The following is a 17,169-nucleotide window of genomic DNA, read 5'->3' on the forward strand; positions in this document are numbered from 1 at the left end:
ATGATGATGATGATCACTGTAGCCCAAGGGCCTTAAAAAAAAAGCACACACACTTCAGTTAGAAGCTTAAGCCTCTAAAGAGCAATTATTCCATTCATATTAAGGTAATTGTCTTCCATGAATATGAAATGTTTGGCAGTCCCTTCTTTAACATTTAGAGGGCTGTGTGGATGTTCTTGGAGGAAGACAAAGCCCTGAAGGTAGGGCCCATTTCCATATGTTTTAGGGGAATTGAGGAGAGTGTGAAACATCCCACTGTTTACAGTAAACTCAAAGTCTCATCTGAGTCTCCATGGAATGACTGACATGAGGAGCACACAGCTGTAAAATCCCGCTCAAACCTACGGCCCAGTTCTCTACTTTCACCGGTCGGGTGCTGTCACTTAAACATAATGTGCTGAGGGGATTTCCTTGCATGAGGTGCACAGTTTTGTTCAAATTTTGAGTTTCTCAAATGACAAACAATTAAGTCACCAATGTTCATTTAGTTTAATCCCTTCTGATAGCGAATTTTATTTTATTTTTTTAAGTTTTTTGTTTTCTTAAATTGGGTTAACTTTCCACGAAACTTTGGCGTCATGTTTGAGCAAAGACTTTCAGTTTGGATTATGCTACATCTGATAATGTTTTCACTTTGCTCCAGCGTAACTTTTAAACGGGACCTTTTGAAGTGCTCCTCGTTCGGTATGAATAGATATCAATGATCTGTTTTTTAAATCAGTCAAATGTTTTTCTAATGCTCAGCAGGGGATAATTCTCGGCCATCACCGTGTGATTGTCTCTACTAATCGAGGCTGTATGCTATCAGTGTTAAAGATCACCGCGGGGAAGGGGACTGTTGTGCCCACTTCTTAGCAAGGCATATTTTTGTTAACGTCCTCGTGATTTATTAGGAAGGGAACATTCAGCTAGCCTTTGTCATGGAGGGACCTGGGTTTGAGTCCACTCATTGGGTGACCTCGACAACCAGTCAGGTTTTTGGAGGATGGGCAAAGAGGAGGAGGGGGGGTGAGGACTTTAGCATAAGCATGGGGACCAATCTGCCCGGATTGCTCTGCACAGTAAGGGGGCCTCGACAGGCTTATAGTAGGGGTCTTTATTTTGGATCCCTTGTACTTTTCCTCACAATTACTACACCACCCTTCTGCCCTGGTCTGCTTGCTTCATTCATATGCATCAGTCTCTCTCTGGGTTGCGAGGTTTGCAGTTGCAAGCCCCTCTGAATGGTTAAACTAATTTGGGGTGTAGTCCTAGCTACAGACCAGGGAGTCTGTCCACAGGACAAGAATGTTGACCAGAAAAAAACCCCCCACACACACAAAGAGGATGGTTAAATTTGGTTAATTTAAGAGTATGCCTTTCCTGTAAGCATAATGTGATAAAACAGTACCACAGAGGGTTATAACTCATGCATAGAGTCCTCTTATATCTTTGAGTGCTGTTGTAAAACCATTAGCTGATGAAGCCATGCATAGTCAGACACATTTGGATTGTTTCCTTTGCATCTTTTCAAAAAATGCTGGAAGAACAGCTACAAGTAAAGGAGCAATAGAATAAAGAGCCCAGTGAATAAACATTACACACGTAACTCTTATCACATTTTCCTCAGGGGTCCAGGAATTCTTAGCAACGCTCCAGACTTCCAGTTACAGAAGCAAACACCTCAATATCTGCCAGTATTACATGTTCCCGTATGCAACACGGCAGTTATAGCAGTCAAGGCTACATGCAGGGAAAAAACTGCACTGTGTGGATGTGAATGGTGGGGGATGGGGAAGCACAGTATATTCATGAACACACATGTCTGTGTGAGTTTGCACTTTATTCCCTTTAATAGCTCCACAGGCAGACAGAGCGCCATCAGAAACAGACAGAGCTTCATTAGTGATTCCTGTAATGTCGATAAAGTTGAGATGGTTAACAGGAACAGTGTGGGATGGGGCAGGGGGAAGACCCGCCCAAGGCCACGGGAAGTGTTGGACCAGTTACACATCACGATTACACTGATTAGGTCACAGAAGTATATATCTCACTGGCCCAATGAATTTGTGACAGCCACAGACAGCCACAGAAGCCAAGATTTCTTGATTTTTCTTCCTCTTTTTTTTTTAGGCCCCTTGTACGGATTCAAGATTAATCCATTCACAGTGCCAGCTTCATCCTGTTCAGGGTCACAGGGGGCTGGAACCTGTCTGTCACAGGGCTAACAGACACAAACAACTGTGCACACACCCAGTCAGTTCAGGCCTAAAGTGCCTGTTGTTGCACAGCAGAAGATTTTAGCACATTACAGATGTAGCTCCTCTGCTTTCAAAGACACAAGCGTTATAATTGGCTTTGTTCTTAGAACTTATGTATTCATATTCTGTATTTTTTCTAAATAACCTATGTTCCTATTTTGTACTTGTCCACTCTGCTCATACAACACAATGTATGTCCTTAAATGGTCCAAGATTTTAAGATAGCATAACTGGACTTAATAACTGGGACAGTTGAAGCTTCTCTATCTTGTCAGATAGGTCTGATACATTAGACACACGCCTAGAACAACACTCACACACACACACACACACGTTGTTTATCACATCCCAAGAACATGACGTGGACGGTGGTTGGCCTGTTCATGTCAATAATAAGTCCAACTTCTGTACGGGGCTGACCCAGCCCAAGAAGATAAGTGTGAAGAAGATAAATATGAACTATTTCCAGAGATCAGGGCTCGTTCTGACCGAGGCCCTGCGAGGGCTCTGTCACTCCGAGTCCAGCGCTGCCAAACTTTACCTGTGACCAAAATGAATACTTCGTCTGTGCACTGAAGATTTCTCCGGTTTGTTCTTGGGCTTCCAATGAAAGAATTGAGCTGACACAAGCATTAAAAAAAAGCAAACGTGTTTTTATAAGCTGAGAGTAAGTTGAGGTAATGTTCAGAATTTTTCATGTTGGTAGAAATTTTAGTAAAATACCTCTGTGGTCTGAGTGTCAATCGAATATTGTTTGCCTTTTTTTGTTTTTGTCCTGAGGTTGCTGAAGGCAAACAACAAAATCTGCATGTTGTTGATTTTTTTTAATATTTTGCATGGAGGGATGTAAACAACAACACAAACCAATTCTAAGCAAGTCCTAAACCTCTTTATGTCTGAAACCAGAAAAAATAATCTATTGAAAGGTATTGTACAAGGAAATGAACTTCACTGAAACGTATATTTTGCCACTCTTGATGTAACGAGTGAAACGGCGTTGGTGATATAGGAATTTCAGCAGCCTGGGTATGATCTGCCCTTATATTGACAGCTCAGTCCCCTGTTAAGTGTCCATAATGTTGAGGGCAAAGCACCATCTGCTGGTCATCTTTAAAAACACAAACATTCTGCAAATCCTGGGTTCATTGCATGAGATTGCACAGTAGAGGGTAGTGTTGTATTTCTCTCCTCTGGGTGACCGATGCTCTATTTATACAGATCCATCACATCATTAAACATCAACTAAATAAAGCATAACATCAAAAACAACATAATTATGTACAAATCTATTTAGGCACTTTTTTGAGTAACAATTGATCATACTATATTTGAAAGAATCCAGGTTAAATAGTCCCTTGGACTGTTAGTTATTGCCGTCTGTTGTTGGACAGATATGAATCAAGTTCGCATTAGAACTGCTCTGGGCATTTCCGAACGATATTGACAATCTGAAAAGAAATTAGATTTCTGACCCCCTGAGTGCAACAAACAGTTTTACGGACCTCTCCAACAACGAATAAGGAGTTGCGCATTTTTATTGCCGCGAATATGAGAAAGAATATATCCATAATGACTGGCAACGACTGTGGGAAACATTTTGATATAATGGGAAGCTTTGTGGCATGCTCGTTCCATCTCTCTTGTATAAACTCTTTCCGTTCTCGTGGGAAGTTTTCTGTTTAGTTTTCAACACCAGAAAAAGACACGTTTTGTTCTTCAGCTGGCATTTCCGCCAGATAAGGCAGTACTGAACCCCATTAAGACAATTTCTGAGCAGGCATGGCAGTTAATACGGCAGCATGGCCGTATTAACCTTTAGAAAAGGCTGCTCCTGTCATCTCTGAGTTCTCCATACACTCTCTGAGTTTGAAGAAAGGTCACGGGCTGACTAAATGTCTCAGGGCTCATGGTATAACTTTGCTATTCTCTCTAAATCAGCAGCATTTGCCTCTCAGAATAAAAAAATGCTGTAGACATTATAATGTAACAGGATGTGCAATGTTCAGATTCTCGTTAAACGCAATAATTATCCCACTTGATGCCAGAGATTTTGAAATGCTGAGTTAAGTAGCAGAACTATTCACCTATGTAACTACACCGACAAAAGTAACATGGTGCAGTTACACAGCTGAATGTTTCTCAGTATGATCGATGCATGTCACACACAATCACACATGTACACTTTACGCTTTTTCCATCAATCTATTAGCTAGAGTCAGAGTGCATCACAGGACTAACACAAGTTGACTTTGTGCACACTCACATTCACACCTAAAAGCAATTTAGAGTCTCCCGTAACAGGGAAGGTGGCAGAGTAGTTAGCTGAAACTCTATTTTTCATCATACTCTTACCTGGAATGATAGGATATCTTCTGAACAAAAGTGCACAACGGAACTAGAATCTCAACAACTAAAAATCCTCCTACCCTGAAAGTGTGCTAGAGTACAGCGCCACTGCCACACCAGCACGTTGTCAAAAACTGCTAAATATCTCCTCACGCCCCCAGCTGCTGATGTGTATTCATGGTGGTTTGTGGTATTGATCAGCCGGCGACATGCTGAAAGGCAGAGATGACAACCTGCTTAACAGAGGGGACAAAAGCCTGTGATGGACCATGATGCTTTTCATCGATTCCGTATGATTGACTGTTCTTGCGAGACACCCAAAGGGTGCTGAGGTCTAGAAAGCGTGTGTTTCACTTAGTATAGAAGTCATTGCTTCACAAAAATGTTAGATTAGAATTAGATTGCACACACAAACCAAGTCTGGGTGGTGAGAAAAAGACATTTGGCATGAGTTCTGTTAAAAAAAAATAGGAACCCAAAAGCATCAGAATGAGAAGGAGTGATTGATCATCCAGCCGCTTATAGCTGATTAATGACCTTTGGAAAAGCCATCCATCCATCCCTCCATCAGGACAGGCTAGGGAGTGTCTAAAGAAGCTAAGACATACAATTAATGACTAGGTCAATAACTGACATTAAACTGACATGTTATGTTTTTAAAGTCATAAATGTAAACTGTGTGGGAATAATCACAAAAAGGAAAGCTAACAATATGTGCGAGAATCCAGATGAAGTCAAACACAGATCAAATATTGGCATATTTTTTACAAAAACAAACATGCCCATAACATATTTATAATGCGATTTGTCTCGTATAAAGTTGATATTTTCGACATAAAAATGCTTTGTAAAAAGTACTACAACTTTATTTTAACTGTAACCATCACTTTAATAGTTACGTCACTTTTCATCAGCGGTATTATTTTCCGTTTACTGTCAGTTTGTAGGGTCAGACAGCCAAGTACTTAGCCTTTTGACTGCACGAACCTGCGACCACTGACAGGACACTGCTAAGTCAGCAGGTGTCCCAGCTGTCTACATGACGCATCGCACGAGAAGAGCCACCATATGGTCCGGCTAGCATGCTGGTAGATGAAGTCGCGGAGTTAGCGTTAGCCAAGTTACCTGAATAGAAAATAAAACCAGTGCAGTCACATCTGTTTTTTTTCCTCGGTGTGGCCTGTTTTGTCTCTAAGAGTCGCGGATACTCAATTATTTTCTGTTGTTCATTAAACGTGATTGTAAAGTTACACTCACGAATTGAACTACAAGTCTAAACATGGCTGCGGTTGAAAAACAAGTCAGTCCCACGATGCCTTCGGAGTTTGCACGTTGGGTTTGGTAAAATAGGGATCCCACATCCTACACGGTGAGTTTGCTTGTGTTAGGTGAAATATGACAAAGAAGTCTGTTTGTGATCCCTGTAATATTTCATATATTCAAAAGTAACGCGACTTATTTTAATTTTTAGATCCCGAAAGGATGTAAGGAAATCGCAGATTTCGAAAAATCGTAGACAGCGAAAATGTTTAACAATGATATACACAAGATTTTCCCATATTTGTTTCTTGAGCAGACATGATAAAAAAAGAGCCAAAGTTCGAGTTTTTTGTTGTTTCTTTGTTTGTTTTCCCTACGCAGTTGGAGCTTGGAACCCTGAAGATTGCAATATCCGACAAGTTGTGCGACCGTGAATACATTCTCCCACCTCCCACGGCCGCCTCATCAAACTGATTTCATTCACTGTGTGGTTGCTACGCAGAGAACAACAGGCTACCTCCCTCAGTCCTGTGTGAGTATCACAGCTCTCTCTACCGTTAGCCTCTCCTCCAAGTTATGTGAAATTACACGTTTTGTCTTTTTTTTTTTTTTTTTGTCGAGCATGTTGTTATACTTAAATGACGAACATGTCTTAATTTAGTATTTCATTTATTTCCAAACTCATGAATGAGGCATTTAAGGACAGCGTGGTCTTTTGTTCTCATGGTATAAATTCTCGTTTTTAAAAAGGAGAGCAGGGTTTTTACTCCGGTTAACCGCCGAGACACTCTTTTGGCACATTTGCGGTAGGTTGTCAGTGTGTTTTTATTTTTTAATATTTTGGTGGAATATTTACTTGAATTGTGTAGAATTTTAGCGATATTAAACGGTTGTTGTATTTCGGTATGGACACACTGCAATACCACAATGACAGGAGTCAGAAGGGTTTGATTTTAAACAGATCTATAGGTGTATCCACTCTGGAAGTGGATATTTTTTTGTATTAGCTGATGTTCGTTTCCTATTTGTTTCGTCTGTTTTCTAGGATGCTGCACAGCTATGGGACAAAGGAAACATAAAAAGCTTTGAAGCAAGGTTGCCATCTAACAAAGCGAAAATGAGCCATGATGAGCCAAACAAAGAGCCATGAAATTCAAGATCAACACGCAATCTAAAGCTACAAAATCAAGTAAAAACCACCCTTTTTGTTGATAACATATACAGTATTTCCTCACAAAGAAGAAATAACTCAAAAGATGATCTCATGCCTTTGAAGAGAGTATTATATCCTGTAAACAGTCGAAACGCAAATATCGCTGAATAGAAGCTTCTAAGATTATCAGGGGCCTCATGTTTTGCTTTGTGAGTGGCTTCTTGTGTTAGAGCAGCATTGCTAGAAGGAGAAATGTGGAACAAAACATGCACATAACCAGAGGGGTTCAGTCTGCCTCACTCCTACTGGCAGTCTTCTCCCCAGCACCCAGCCCCGCGAGCAGCTCCACAGTGTCCTCATGTGCACCGGTTACTGACCGACTCGTCAGCCCTACCAGGAGCCGACTGAATCTCAAAGTCCAGCTGCGCCATGACTTCATCGGACAACGACGAAACGGGGAGCGATCTGTCCGAGTCTCTGGAGATCTGTGCGCTCCAGGACCAATACATGGACGCGGGAAACTGCTTCAAGTCCAAAAGTTTACCCATCCTGAATGGACCCTGTCGGCAAGATGGCAAGGCTGCCGAGCTTAGGCTGCTCAACATCACCCACACCTGTGTGGCTGTGGAGGAGAGCAGGGAGCTCCAGTTGAAAACCCCAGACTCCAGCCTGGCAGAATCTCCCTCGTCCAGGACAGACTTCTCCCCTTCCGTCTCCAGCATGGTGGGGCTCAGCAGCTCTCTGCCCGTGGAGGGCCACAGGGCCGCAGGCTCTGGAGGCAAAACACGTGGCTTTTCTCTCACTCGCTTCATCCACATCCCAGCGAGAAAGTATGTACGAGTCATCTTAAGTGATTCACGCTGCTTCTTGTTCTGCATGTGCTACCTGACCTTCATTCAGTCCCTGATGGTTTCGGGCTACCTGAGCAGCGTCATCACTACCATTGAGAAGCGCTACAGCCTCCGCAGCTCGGAGTCCGGCCTGCTGGTCAGCTGCTTCGACATCGGCAGCTTGCTGGTGGTCGTCTTTATCTCCTACTTTGGCGGCAGAGGTCAGAGGCCACGCTGGCTGGCTGTAGGTGGTGTTGTGATTGCTATTGGAGCAGCGTTGTTTTCCCTGCCGCACTTCATCTCACCACCTTACCAGATCCAAGAGATGAACTCCTCAGCTGGCAACGAAGGTCTCTGTCAGAGTGTCAACAACAGCGGGCGCGAACTCGACGTGGCGTCGTGCCCTCGCGACCAGGAAGGCAATGAGCACAACCTGTACGTGGCGCTGTTTATCTGTGCCCAGATACTCGTTGGCATGGGTTCGACGCCGATCTACACCCTGGGGCCCACCTACCTGGATGACAACGTGAAGAAAGAAAATGCTTCTCTGTATCTGGGTAAGCAAACTGAACCACTTCAGTGTAGAGAATGAATCAGTCCCATCCTGTAATCCATTTTATCCTCTTTGCTTATGAGACACTTGTAGAAACTGGAGGAATTATTGTCATAACACAAAAGCCAGTAGGTGGTTTACACAGCCCAGACTTGATGAATTTATTTGAATAAATAGTGGCTGCTTCTCAGACTTCAGCAGCTTCACTAATCTTGCTTTTCAGTACAAGCTATGCTGGTCTGTTATGTGACTAGAAGCATTCAATGCTCTCGGGTTTCACGATTTTTAACACCGTTATCCAAGCTGATTTAATTTCCATTAGAAACAGATCGGATGATTACATTTTGATGGATTTGGAGGGCACTTTCCAACCGGTTGGATCTTGCTCATCTTGACAGGTATGAACAGGCGTGTTAGTTTATCCAAAAAGTTCTCCCTCCGTTCTTTGAATTCAGTCTCCACTTCACGCGACCTCCGCACCTCGCTGAGGTAAATACAGACTGCAAAGTCAACACCGGGCGAGAGGCACATGGGAGACGGGACGTGTTGGGAAAAGCAAAACTAGGTTGCTTATGATTAATGGGCCAAAACTGTCTGCTGTTGTCAGTGTGTATAATACAGCTGTGTTCTGGGGTATGTGTGCGCACATTGAAAGCTGGCAGCAGTAATGAAACATGCTCTCTTGTTTGACCGGAATTGACAAGGCTCTGCTGTGTTTAAGCATTAGCAGGTTGTTTTTGTCTTTGTTTTCCCCCTTAAAACATTTAGACATTTTTTGCATGGCATCCTTAAATTTTTTTGCTAATATGTTGGCTCACGTTGGCCGCAGACCACATACTCCTCATAGTTTATGGAGAAGATAATGATTGCAGAGATAATCTATTGTCTGTCTTGGTTTTGTTGTTGGATTATTGGGACGAGATGGGGCACCCCACAGTCTGTGGGGCACAGATGGCTCCTTCCTGTAAAGCTGTGACTTTATTATCAGTTAATCCATTAAATAATTTTTTTTATTGAATAGAAAGCCATTTAAAGCAAATAGTTCAAGTCCTCCAAAATATTAATGTATTCCCCACATTTAAAGACTTTTATTTAATTGAATTAAGTTTCATTTAATTTTGAGCCTCTAATTGTTTGTTTTTGCTCGAGCTTAACCTTTTCTCTTGATGCACCTCACTCATTGTTTCAATGTGCATCTGCTTAACTGACAGCTGTCTGTGACTCCTTGAACCGTGTGTTTAAGTGTAGAAAGTGACGTGTGAACTCTGTTGACAGAAGACGACATTGAAATGATTGCACAGCCTTTACCACGGCGCCGACGCCAGCTCCTCATCACACCATTGCACTACCCATGCAGCGCATACACTGCTTTCTCTGCCGCCTGCCCTCAAGACCCAGTATTGATCAGATTGCTGCGTCACAGGGAGCCAATGCTGCATAGCTATTGAACCTGCCACAAAGGAGAAAACGGCCTCAGGTGCCAGCTTGCTTTGCCCTAACCTTGGCAAGGTGCTCCACTGGAAATGGCTCTTTGAGCCGTCACAGTCGAGACGTTCCCTCATACAGTTTTCCATCAAAAGCAGCACATGATGACCTTGATTGTTGTTCAGAGGGCTCACTGCGCGATCATCTGCTTCCTTCCAGTAAAGTGTTTGAGACAAAAGACATGTTCTCACATGTCTAAAGGATCTTTTAAGTGGGGCAAAAAAAGTGTTCAGTTTGTTTTTTATTCCCGCTGATATTCAGATAACCATGGAGACTAGATGTCAGTGGTGTTTTGAGTATTTTGATCTTCCAGAGTCCAAACAGTGCCGGCTTGTTATGCAGTGTCTCGCCTTTTTGTAAGCTTCACTGAAACTATGTCAACCCCTTCGATATTTTATCTGCTCGCTCAGAAATCCTCAAACCCATTTCCATATTTCTCCAAATGAATGGTGTCACTATATAGGCTACCCATACCTGGAGGAGGTTTCCCCTCAAACTTTCCTCAAACCTATTAATGTCAACCCCATCTCAATTTGCAGTGGCTCGGAGGGGAGGAGCCGTCTGCTTTTGTTGGACAATGCGGTGCACATCGAGGGGTGCTTGTGGTGTCCTTGGAGAGACACAAAGCGCGCACGCGTGTGGGCGTCTCACAAATCAGGATGTTATCTTTATGTGTGCATACACACACAGTAGGGCATTCCTCCTGATCCACCACCCCCCCGCGCTTGTCGCTATGGTAATGTAACGGACGCAGCATCTGTACTCTACCTTTTCTACTCTGCCAGCGGAGGAAACTGAAATCAGTTTCTAGGATTTTGTGTGTGTGTGTGTGTGTGTGTGTGTGTGTATATTTACACATCTTTCCTTCTAATTTTTTTTTTTCTTTCTTTAGTTTAATGACCTACCTTTCCTGGTGTTACTATGGTGAACATTTTTTCTCGGCAAAGGTTGCATGAGCTGAGCGAAAAGTGCATTTGTTATCACTTTTGTTCTCGCTTTGGTCTTTCAGCCTCTAACACTCTGGCATCATCTTATTGTGCTTTGACGTTACAACGACTCGGGGATCGAAATGGTCAATGATTGTGTTATCCTTAAGTTTATGATTCATTCCAAGCAGTGGACAGTGGCTGTGACCTCCGGCTAATAGAGGAGGTGTGATTTACAAGCCAGTGATGTTGAGAAGCTGTTAGCAATGTGGGATGACTCGTGAGGTTGGGTCACTTGAGATTTCTGCGTCCACATTATTGTTTAAATGGGGCGTGCGATCATGCAGCAGTTGTGTGCTTGAAATTTCGAATGATATTACAATATCATTCTATAACAACGTTTTATTGTCTAGACATTGCAGGCTCCTTGCATGCCTCTCCATTAACAAGCGAGCAGCGCAGACGACCGGAATTAGCATACTAGTGTGTATTATTTGTGTTTTTGCATTATTAATATCTATCCAGCACTCATGAAAATCCAAGGATGCCTGATGCAGTCTTTGCTTAACACAGAGGGGGCTGTCAGAGCTGAAGGAGGCGAAAAAGGTAGAGCCTGGTTTATAGAAAGAGGAGCGTTAATGTCCACAGAGACAGCCTGAACAGCAGTCTTGTCTGCTTACAGACGTGCTCACTTAGGCGCACATAGGGGTGTGTTTTTTTTTTTTTTTCAGTGGACAGATTTAGAAAGAACAGTTGCTCTCAGTCTCTCCCCTGAAGTGTGCGTAATGCATGTTCCCTGCAGATTGTGCAGATTGAGAGGGGGGTGGGGGGATACAACTGAACAGCTAGTCTGCAGTGATTATTTTTGTTTTGTTTTTTTGTTTTGTAAATCGGGATTATCAGTCATGACCCTGGCATGTCTCTTTCTGCACTCACTCGGTCCGTTTCATTAAATGATGTGTGCTGTTCTGTTCTGCAGCAGCCAAAGCAAAGGCCGATTGTGCACGCACAGAAGTCCCCAGAGAACTTTTCCTCGCTGCTCCTCTGCCCCTCCAGCATGAAAGATCACATTTCAGTGTTGGTTGAGGGTATGGCCCCATCAGAGACTGGCACACATATAGAAAGCAGGCTGGTCCTGTTTCATTAGTGTGTCTCTGGCCTAATCTTGCAGAGGGTTTGAATATCACTGCCCCCTTTCCCTGCGCACAGTCAGGGTTACTCAGCAGCAGGCGACCCTTTTAGCTACAGACTGCAGGGCAGCTAGCCCTGAGTGCTATAGTACTATTAAATATGACTCCCCTGTGAACCACTGACCTCTGTGTGGCTGATCCTGTGCCACTAATGACCATGTGTGTGCTTCAGAATGTGTTACTTCAGGACGAGCAAGAGTGATGATACAGGACAGTGAGGGTACAGATAAGTGTGGGAATGTTTGACGATAGGCAGGGGTCTGAACCGCAACAAATGCAGTTTACGTATTGCTCAAGATCACTTACTAATGACAAGTAGTGATATAGGCTGGTTGTTTTGACTGTGTGGGAAGGTTCCTGGGGAAATGCCACAAGAGCTTTTTTTTTTTTTTTCATAGCAGGAATGCTTTTGTTTTGAGTTATGCAGGAAAGAAACAGAGGATATTTTTCTTTGTTCGATTTCGCTCCTCGGTCCATGTTAGTCCGTTATGTCCTGGCTCTTGTTGGGCTTGGAATGAAAATTAGAAAAAATCGGAAAAGTTTCGAAGCAGCTTAAAGGCGGGGTAGGGGATCTTTTTCTGGAACATTTTTTTACATATTGCTTGAAATACTCTTCACACCCCCATTGCAACCAATTAATTAAAAGTTTTGACACAAATATGAAAAGTTTTAGTGGCCTCTAGAACGTACAATCTAGGAAAAACAGTATCCAATCATTGTGAACGGACCGTTCACAATGATTGGATACTGATGCCGTCTATCAAACTGCAATCTGCTCCTCCCTCCCCCTCCTTCCCCCTGTGCGCGTACCCTGCTCCGTGAACGTCCAGAAGCTTGGCAGGAAGCTAAACTAGAGCCAGCTTGGCTAGCACCTAGCATTATTAAACGTATAGTTAGCATAAACTAAATACTAAATACTAAATACGGCAACGATCGATGCTTGCTGTCAGAACAGCGCTCGTGCACCTTCGTGCTCGTGCGCGTTCATGTACTCTAGAGGCGTGCCTTCGGGGGAAAAGTGAAGAAAAGGGTTGGGACTTTTTACCTGTGTAGTTTCAAAATGCAGCTTCGCTGGACTCAAAATCCAGGATCTCCTACCCTACCTTTAATTATCATTGCATAGAAGCGCTTCAGAGGGCTATTTAAGAATTCGAGATGAGAGCAAAAACATGGTGTTCAGACATATTTATACTCTTGTTTTTGACTCTTTTTTTGGTATACGTTTGCCCCTGAATATGTTTGTTTTTGTGGGATGGGGAGGTAGCTGAGGTAATGTTTGCCTGACAGGAGCTTCTGCTGTTTTTGTAATTGCCATGTTTTTCACCAACTTCTATTTTATCCTGTTCTATTCTAAACTCTGTCGACCAGCAGTTTGTTTGTTTGCCACTGCCAGCGCTGGCTACTGCTTCCTCTTCGTCTGCTGGATCCAGGGCATACTACAGCCTTATGTTTTTGAGTGTAAATAAATATGAGTGAAGGGAAGGTCTTGCTTATTTTAGCAAGATGATGGCAAACCACATCCTGCCCGCATCACAACACAGTGGTTCTGTAGTTGGAGTTCAGGTGCTAAATTGGCTCACTTGCTGTCCAGAGTTGTTGCCCACTGAAAACAACTATAGTTCAATGAGTTTTAAATTATTGTGTTTTAAAAAAAAATGTACCAGCTTTCTTGGAAATGTGGTTGTAACGTAGTTGCGGCGAAGAGTTTGGGACAGACACCGTCGCTGCCGTCTACAAACTGTTAAATACTCCAGCGTTCTGCTTCGTTCCCGACATGCTCTTTCCTAGTTTGATGGACGGCTTTCTCTCTTCAGCCGTCTTATCTAGTTCTTCTTTGAAAGTGTTTCACAAAACAGGAATGAAAACGAGAGGCTTATTCCATGAGATAGCATTTGCTTTTTCATCTCTCTGGCTGAAAACATTTAGATCTTTCATTTTCTCCGATTGCGCTAATCACTTGCGTGTTCAGAAACATTGCCTTCTTTGGCCTGTTGTTTCCAGACAAGAAATGAATCACTGTCACTAATTACCAGTTGTTTATCTCTTTCCAGTGGAGCAGTATGTCCTGTGATTAGTATCGGGACAGGGGGTACTGCTGCTATCATGTGCCGTTTTCCTCAAAAAGACAGAAAGTGACCGAGCTGAGTTGGGATTGGACAATTTCGACCTGCTTCAACTCTGTCCGGCTCAGACAGTTGGATAGACTGAAAAAGAAACAGGGGAAAAACATCTGCAACAAGCTGCGTTACATTTCCTTTCCTTCTCCTCGTGCATCTTATCTGCACTGTTTTAGTCCACCCTCCATGTTGATTCAGCCCTTAGGGTGTCGGTAGGAGTGTTGTTTTGCTGTAGAGATAGAGGAAAAATCTTCCTCCGTGACGCCAATGTTATGTCCTGTGAGGAGTGGTCTGGGTATTATTCTTCTCAACCCCTGCGCCGCTTAGATGGCTTACGAGCGAGGGAGAGTTGCAGGAGGGAGACGTGTAAACGGCATTTACATAAGCAAAAAGAAGCAAAGAGCAAAAAAAAAAAAAAAAATGTAGATATATTTGGAAAGATGTTGATGCTGGTAACTAATATGGGGATGATGTCAATACTTCCTTACTTTCCAATACTTTCTTGCCAACATTAAGCTGAAATGCCAAATTAAAAGGTTTTAGAGTCGGTTAACAGCATTTTTGTGCACTCAGCGTCACTTTCAGGTGACTTTCTCTCAGACAGACGTCTGCTCCCCTCCGTCCTTCAGCCGTTCTCCTTCTGTAATGGCCGCACGTTGCAGTCCCATCTGCGTTGAGCTTCCTGGAGGTGCACGTGCAGACTCTGAGGGAGATGGATGGCTCGAAACATTTTTTTGACCGAACCCAGTGGGACCGCAGTTGCAAGCATACACACACGCACAAAGTCGCACACAGAGGTTGTGGATTTAATGCATTACAGCCTGAAATGTAGCCTGACAAATGTAAATATGAAGGAGTGTTTCCCACAGATAGTCTCCGCTGGGCTCTGTTCCGCTGTTAAATGTAGCATTAAGCTTGTTACGCATTATGTAGTGCAGTATAATAAGCTAAGAAGTAACTGTGATACAGCTCATTGAAGAAGCTGAGTTATAGAAAGAGTTCTAGTTCTAGAATTATAGTAACTGAGATAGCTCATTAATGGGGGAAGTTGGGAGAATATAATTATTTTGCTTAATACACTTAATATATATTTATTTTCCCAAATCTGCTGCACTTATGTTGATTTATCTTTTTATTTGATAGGATTCTGATCCTGTTGCACTGCAGTTCCTAGTTTTTAGTAGTCAGAAGGTTATGAAAGGGGAAAGAGCAGCTGTTGAGAGCTGGCATGGAGCTTTTCAGGGGTATGGAGTGTGGGGGGGGGGGGGGGGGGTGCACCTGCATTTGTGGGTTGGTAAGGGTTTGGGCTGTGGGAGTTGCCTGTAGTGAGTGTAAGTGTGTTGTGCTTCAGAGCATACTCTTGTGTTTCCTGCACACGACTACTTTAACATATGTGGGTCGATGCGCAAAACTAGTCTGAGCATGCAAGCAGGACCTCACATGCTCCTGTTCCAGGAATGTATGTGCACACGCCGTGTAGGAGGCAGAGCAACGCGCTGAGACATTTTCTTACGTGCATTAACACCTTGTGGATTGAAAGCAAATTGGAATGTATCCAATTTGTGTGTTTTGATTGCATCCGTATGATGAGTAATCACTTTTTGTGTTTCTTTGTTTCTTCAATAGGGACAGTAAGTGAAAAGTACAAAATGAAAACTTGCTGGAAACAAAATTGTATATTCAGTCCTTAAGGAAGTAAGATAAGAAGGCAACTACATATGAAGTCTGTGTGTAAAGATGTTACACACAGACACAAAGGTTGGTGTTTCTATCCTCTGCTTCCCCGGTACATATTCAAAGCTTCATGGGAGATGCTGAACCCCATGTTTGGTAGGCCCTTTATGGTTTAAGTGGTCAACCAGACTAGAAAAGTGGTATATACAGTAAGTGCAGACAAATACAGAATTGACTTTTTACCCGATCAAATATACTCTGGCTGGGCAATAAGTTGTCCAAGCACGAACATCGTCGCACTGCACGACATGCAGCACTAACAAATTAAATGAACTCGGATATGTCGTCCTACAGCCTCACTGGAGCCAGATACAATGAGAATACCAGAAGCGTTCTAATTTCCCATGGCTCTTCTACAAAAAGAGCTTTTTTTTTTTTTTTTTTTTTTTTGCAGCTTTTAAGATGGATTATAGATTTACATTTTTGATTTTTTTCTTTTTAACTTTATATTGCTACAAAATCTACCTAGTCATTCCAAAGTGTTTTTTTTCTTTTTTTTTTTCTATTTCTTAATTGTATCCAGCCCTGAAATATACAAATACATTCTATGCAAGTACAATGAATAAAAGACGAAGTGATAGAGTACATTGTGCCAATATGTCAGATTGATGGTGTTCACCGACCTGGTTTCCCTGAAGCTCGTGTTTTGAGGGGAGTCTTACGTAGAGTAGGTAGAGCACTTCTTACCTGAAAGCGGCAGATTATTCCTGTGTATACTTTCTTTTTTACATCACAAAACTAACACATATGCAGTCTTTTTGAAAATGCATCTTTCACGACTAAATTGAATTTTCTCACAGGTGAAAATATATAGACATCACATAATTAGCAACGAACACGCAGAGGCACAAAGAACAGCACGATTAAGAATGTGCCTTTAATCCGGTGATATTTATACTGAAAACAAACGCTAAGGATGACCGTACACGCTGTTCTCCTTTTGTGTGAGACTAACTTTGCTGTGTAGTTTTGGGATGAGCAGTGTCTCTGATTTATTTTATCGTGAGCAGTTGCTGTTGGATGCTCTTACGATGCCAAATTCTTGGCGGGAGATGAGGGGGCATGGCTTTAGCAACGTTGAACCAGATTGCCATACCATGGGTGTCAATGGGAGAGGCTGAAAGGCTGCAGGTGCCAGCTTGTGGCAAACTGAAACCCAAGCCCCCCATACTCATCGCTCTGATGGATTCCCACGCACAGCGCACAAAGTATAATGTCCTTCTACCCCCGGCCCAGATGCCTCATTCAAGGCCACTCATCAGCTGAAAGATTATCTGCCTGCCTCCGAAATGCTGGAACATTATATATGCACAGACAAACACACAGAGTGGAAAC

General features: G+C 42.9%; 1 protein-coding gene across 3 annotated transcripts in view; it reads left to right on the plus strand.

The window, feature by feature from the left end:
* Positions 1 to 5,608: 5,608 nt before the first annotated feature.
* slco5a1 (solute carrier organic anion transporter family member 5A1) overlaps positions 5,609 to 17,169 on the plus strand; it is a 38,223-nt gene continuing 26,662 nt past the window's right edge. Inside the window, exons 1-3 of one of the 3 annotated variants that reach the window (XM_075452192.1) lie at positions 5,609 to 5,955; positions 6,228 to 6,378; positions 6,892 to 8,386. In XM_075452192.1, coding sequence (XP_075308307.1) covers positions 7,429 to 8,386 — 958 coding nt within the window. In that variant the 5' untranslated portion in view covers positions 5,609 to 5,955; positions 6,228 to 6,378; positions 6,892 to 7,428. The other 2 variants (XM_075452193.1, XM_075452194.1) reach the window with 2 other exon arrangements.

The sequence above is a fragment of the Odontesthes bonariensis genome, chromosome 20 (assembly GCF_027942865.1).
Source record: "Odontesthes bonariensis isolate fOdoBon6 chromosome 20, fOdoBon6.hap1, whole genome shotgun sequence".
NCBI lineage: Eukaryota > Metazoa > Chordata > Actinopteri > Atheriniformes > Atherinopsidae > Odontesthes > Odontesthes bonariensis.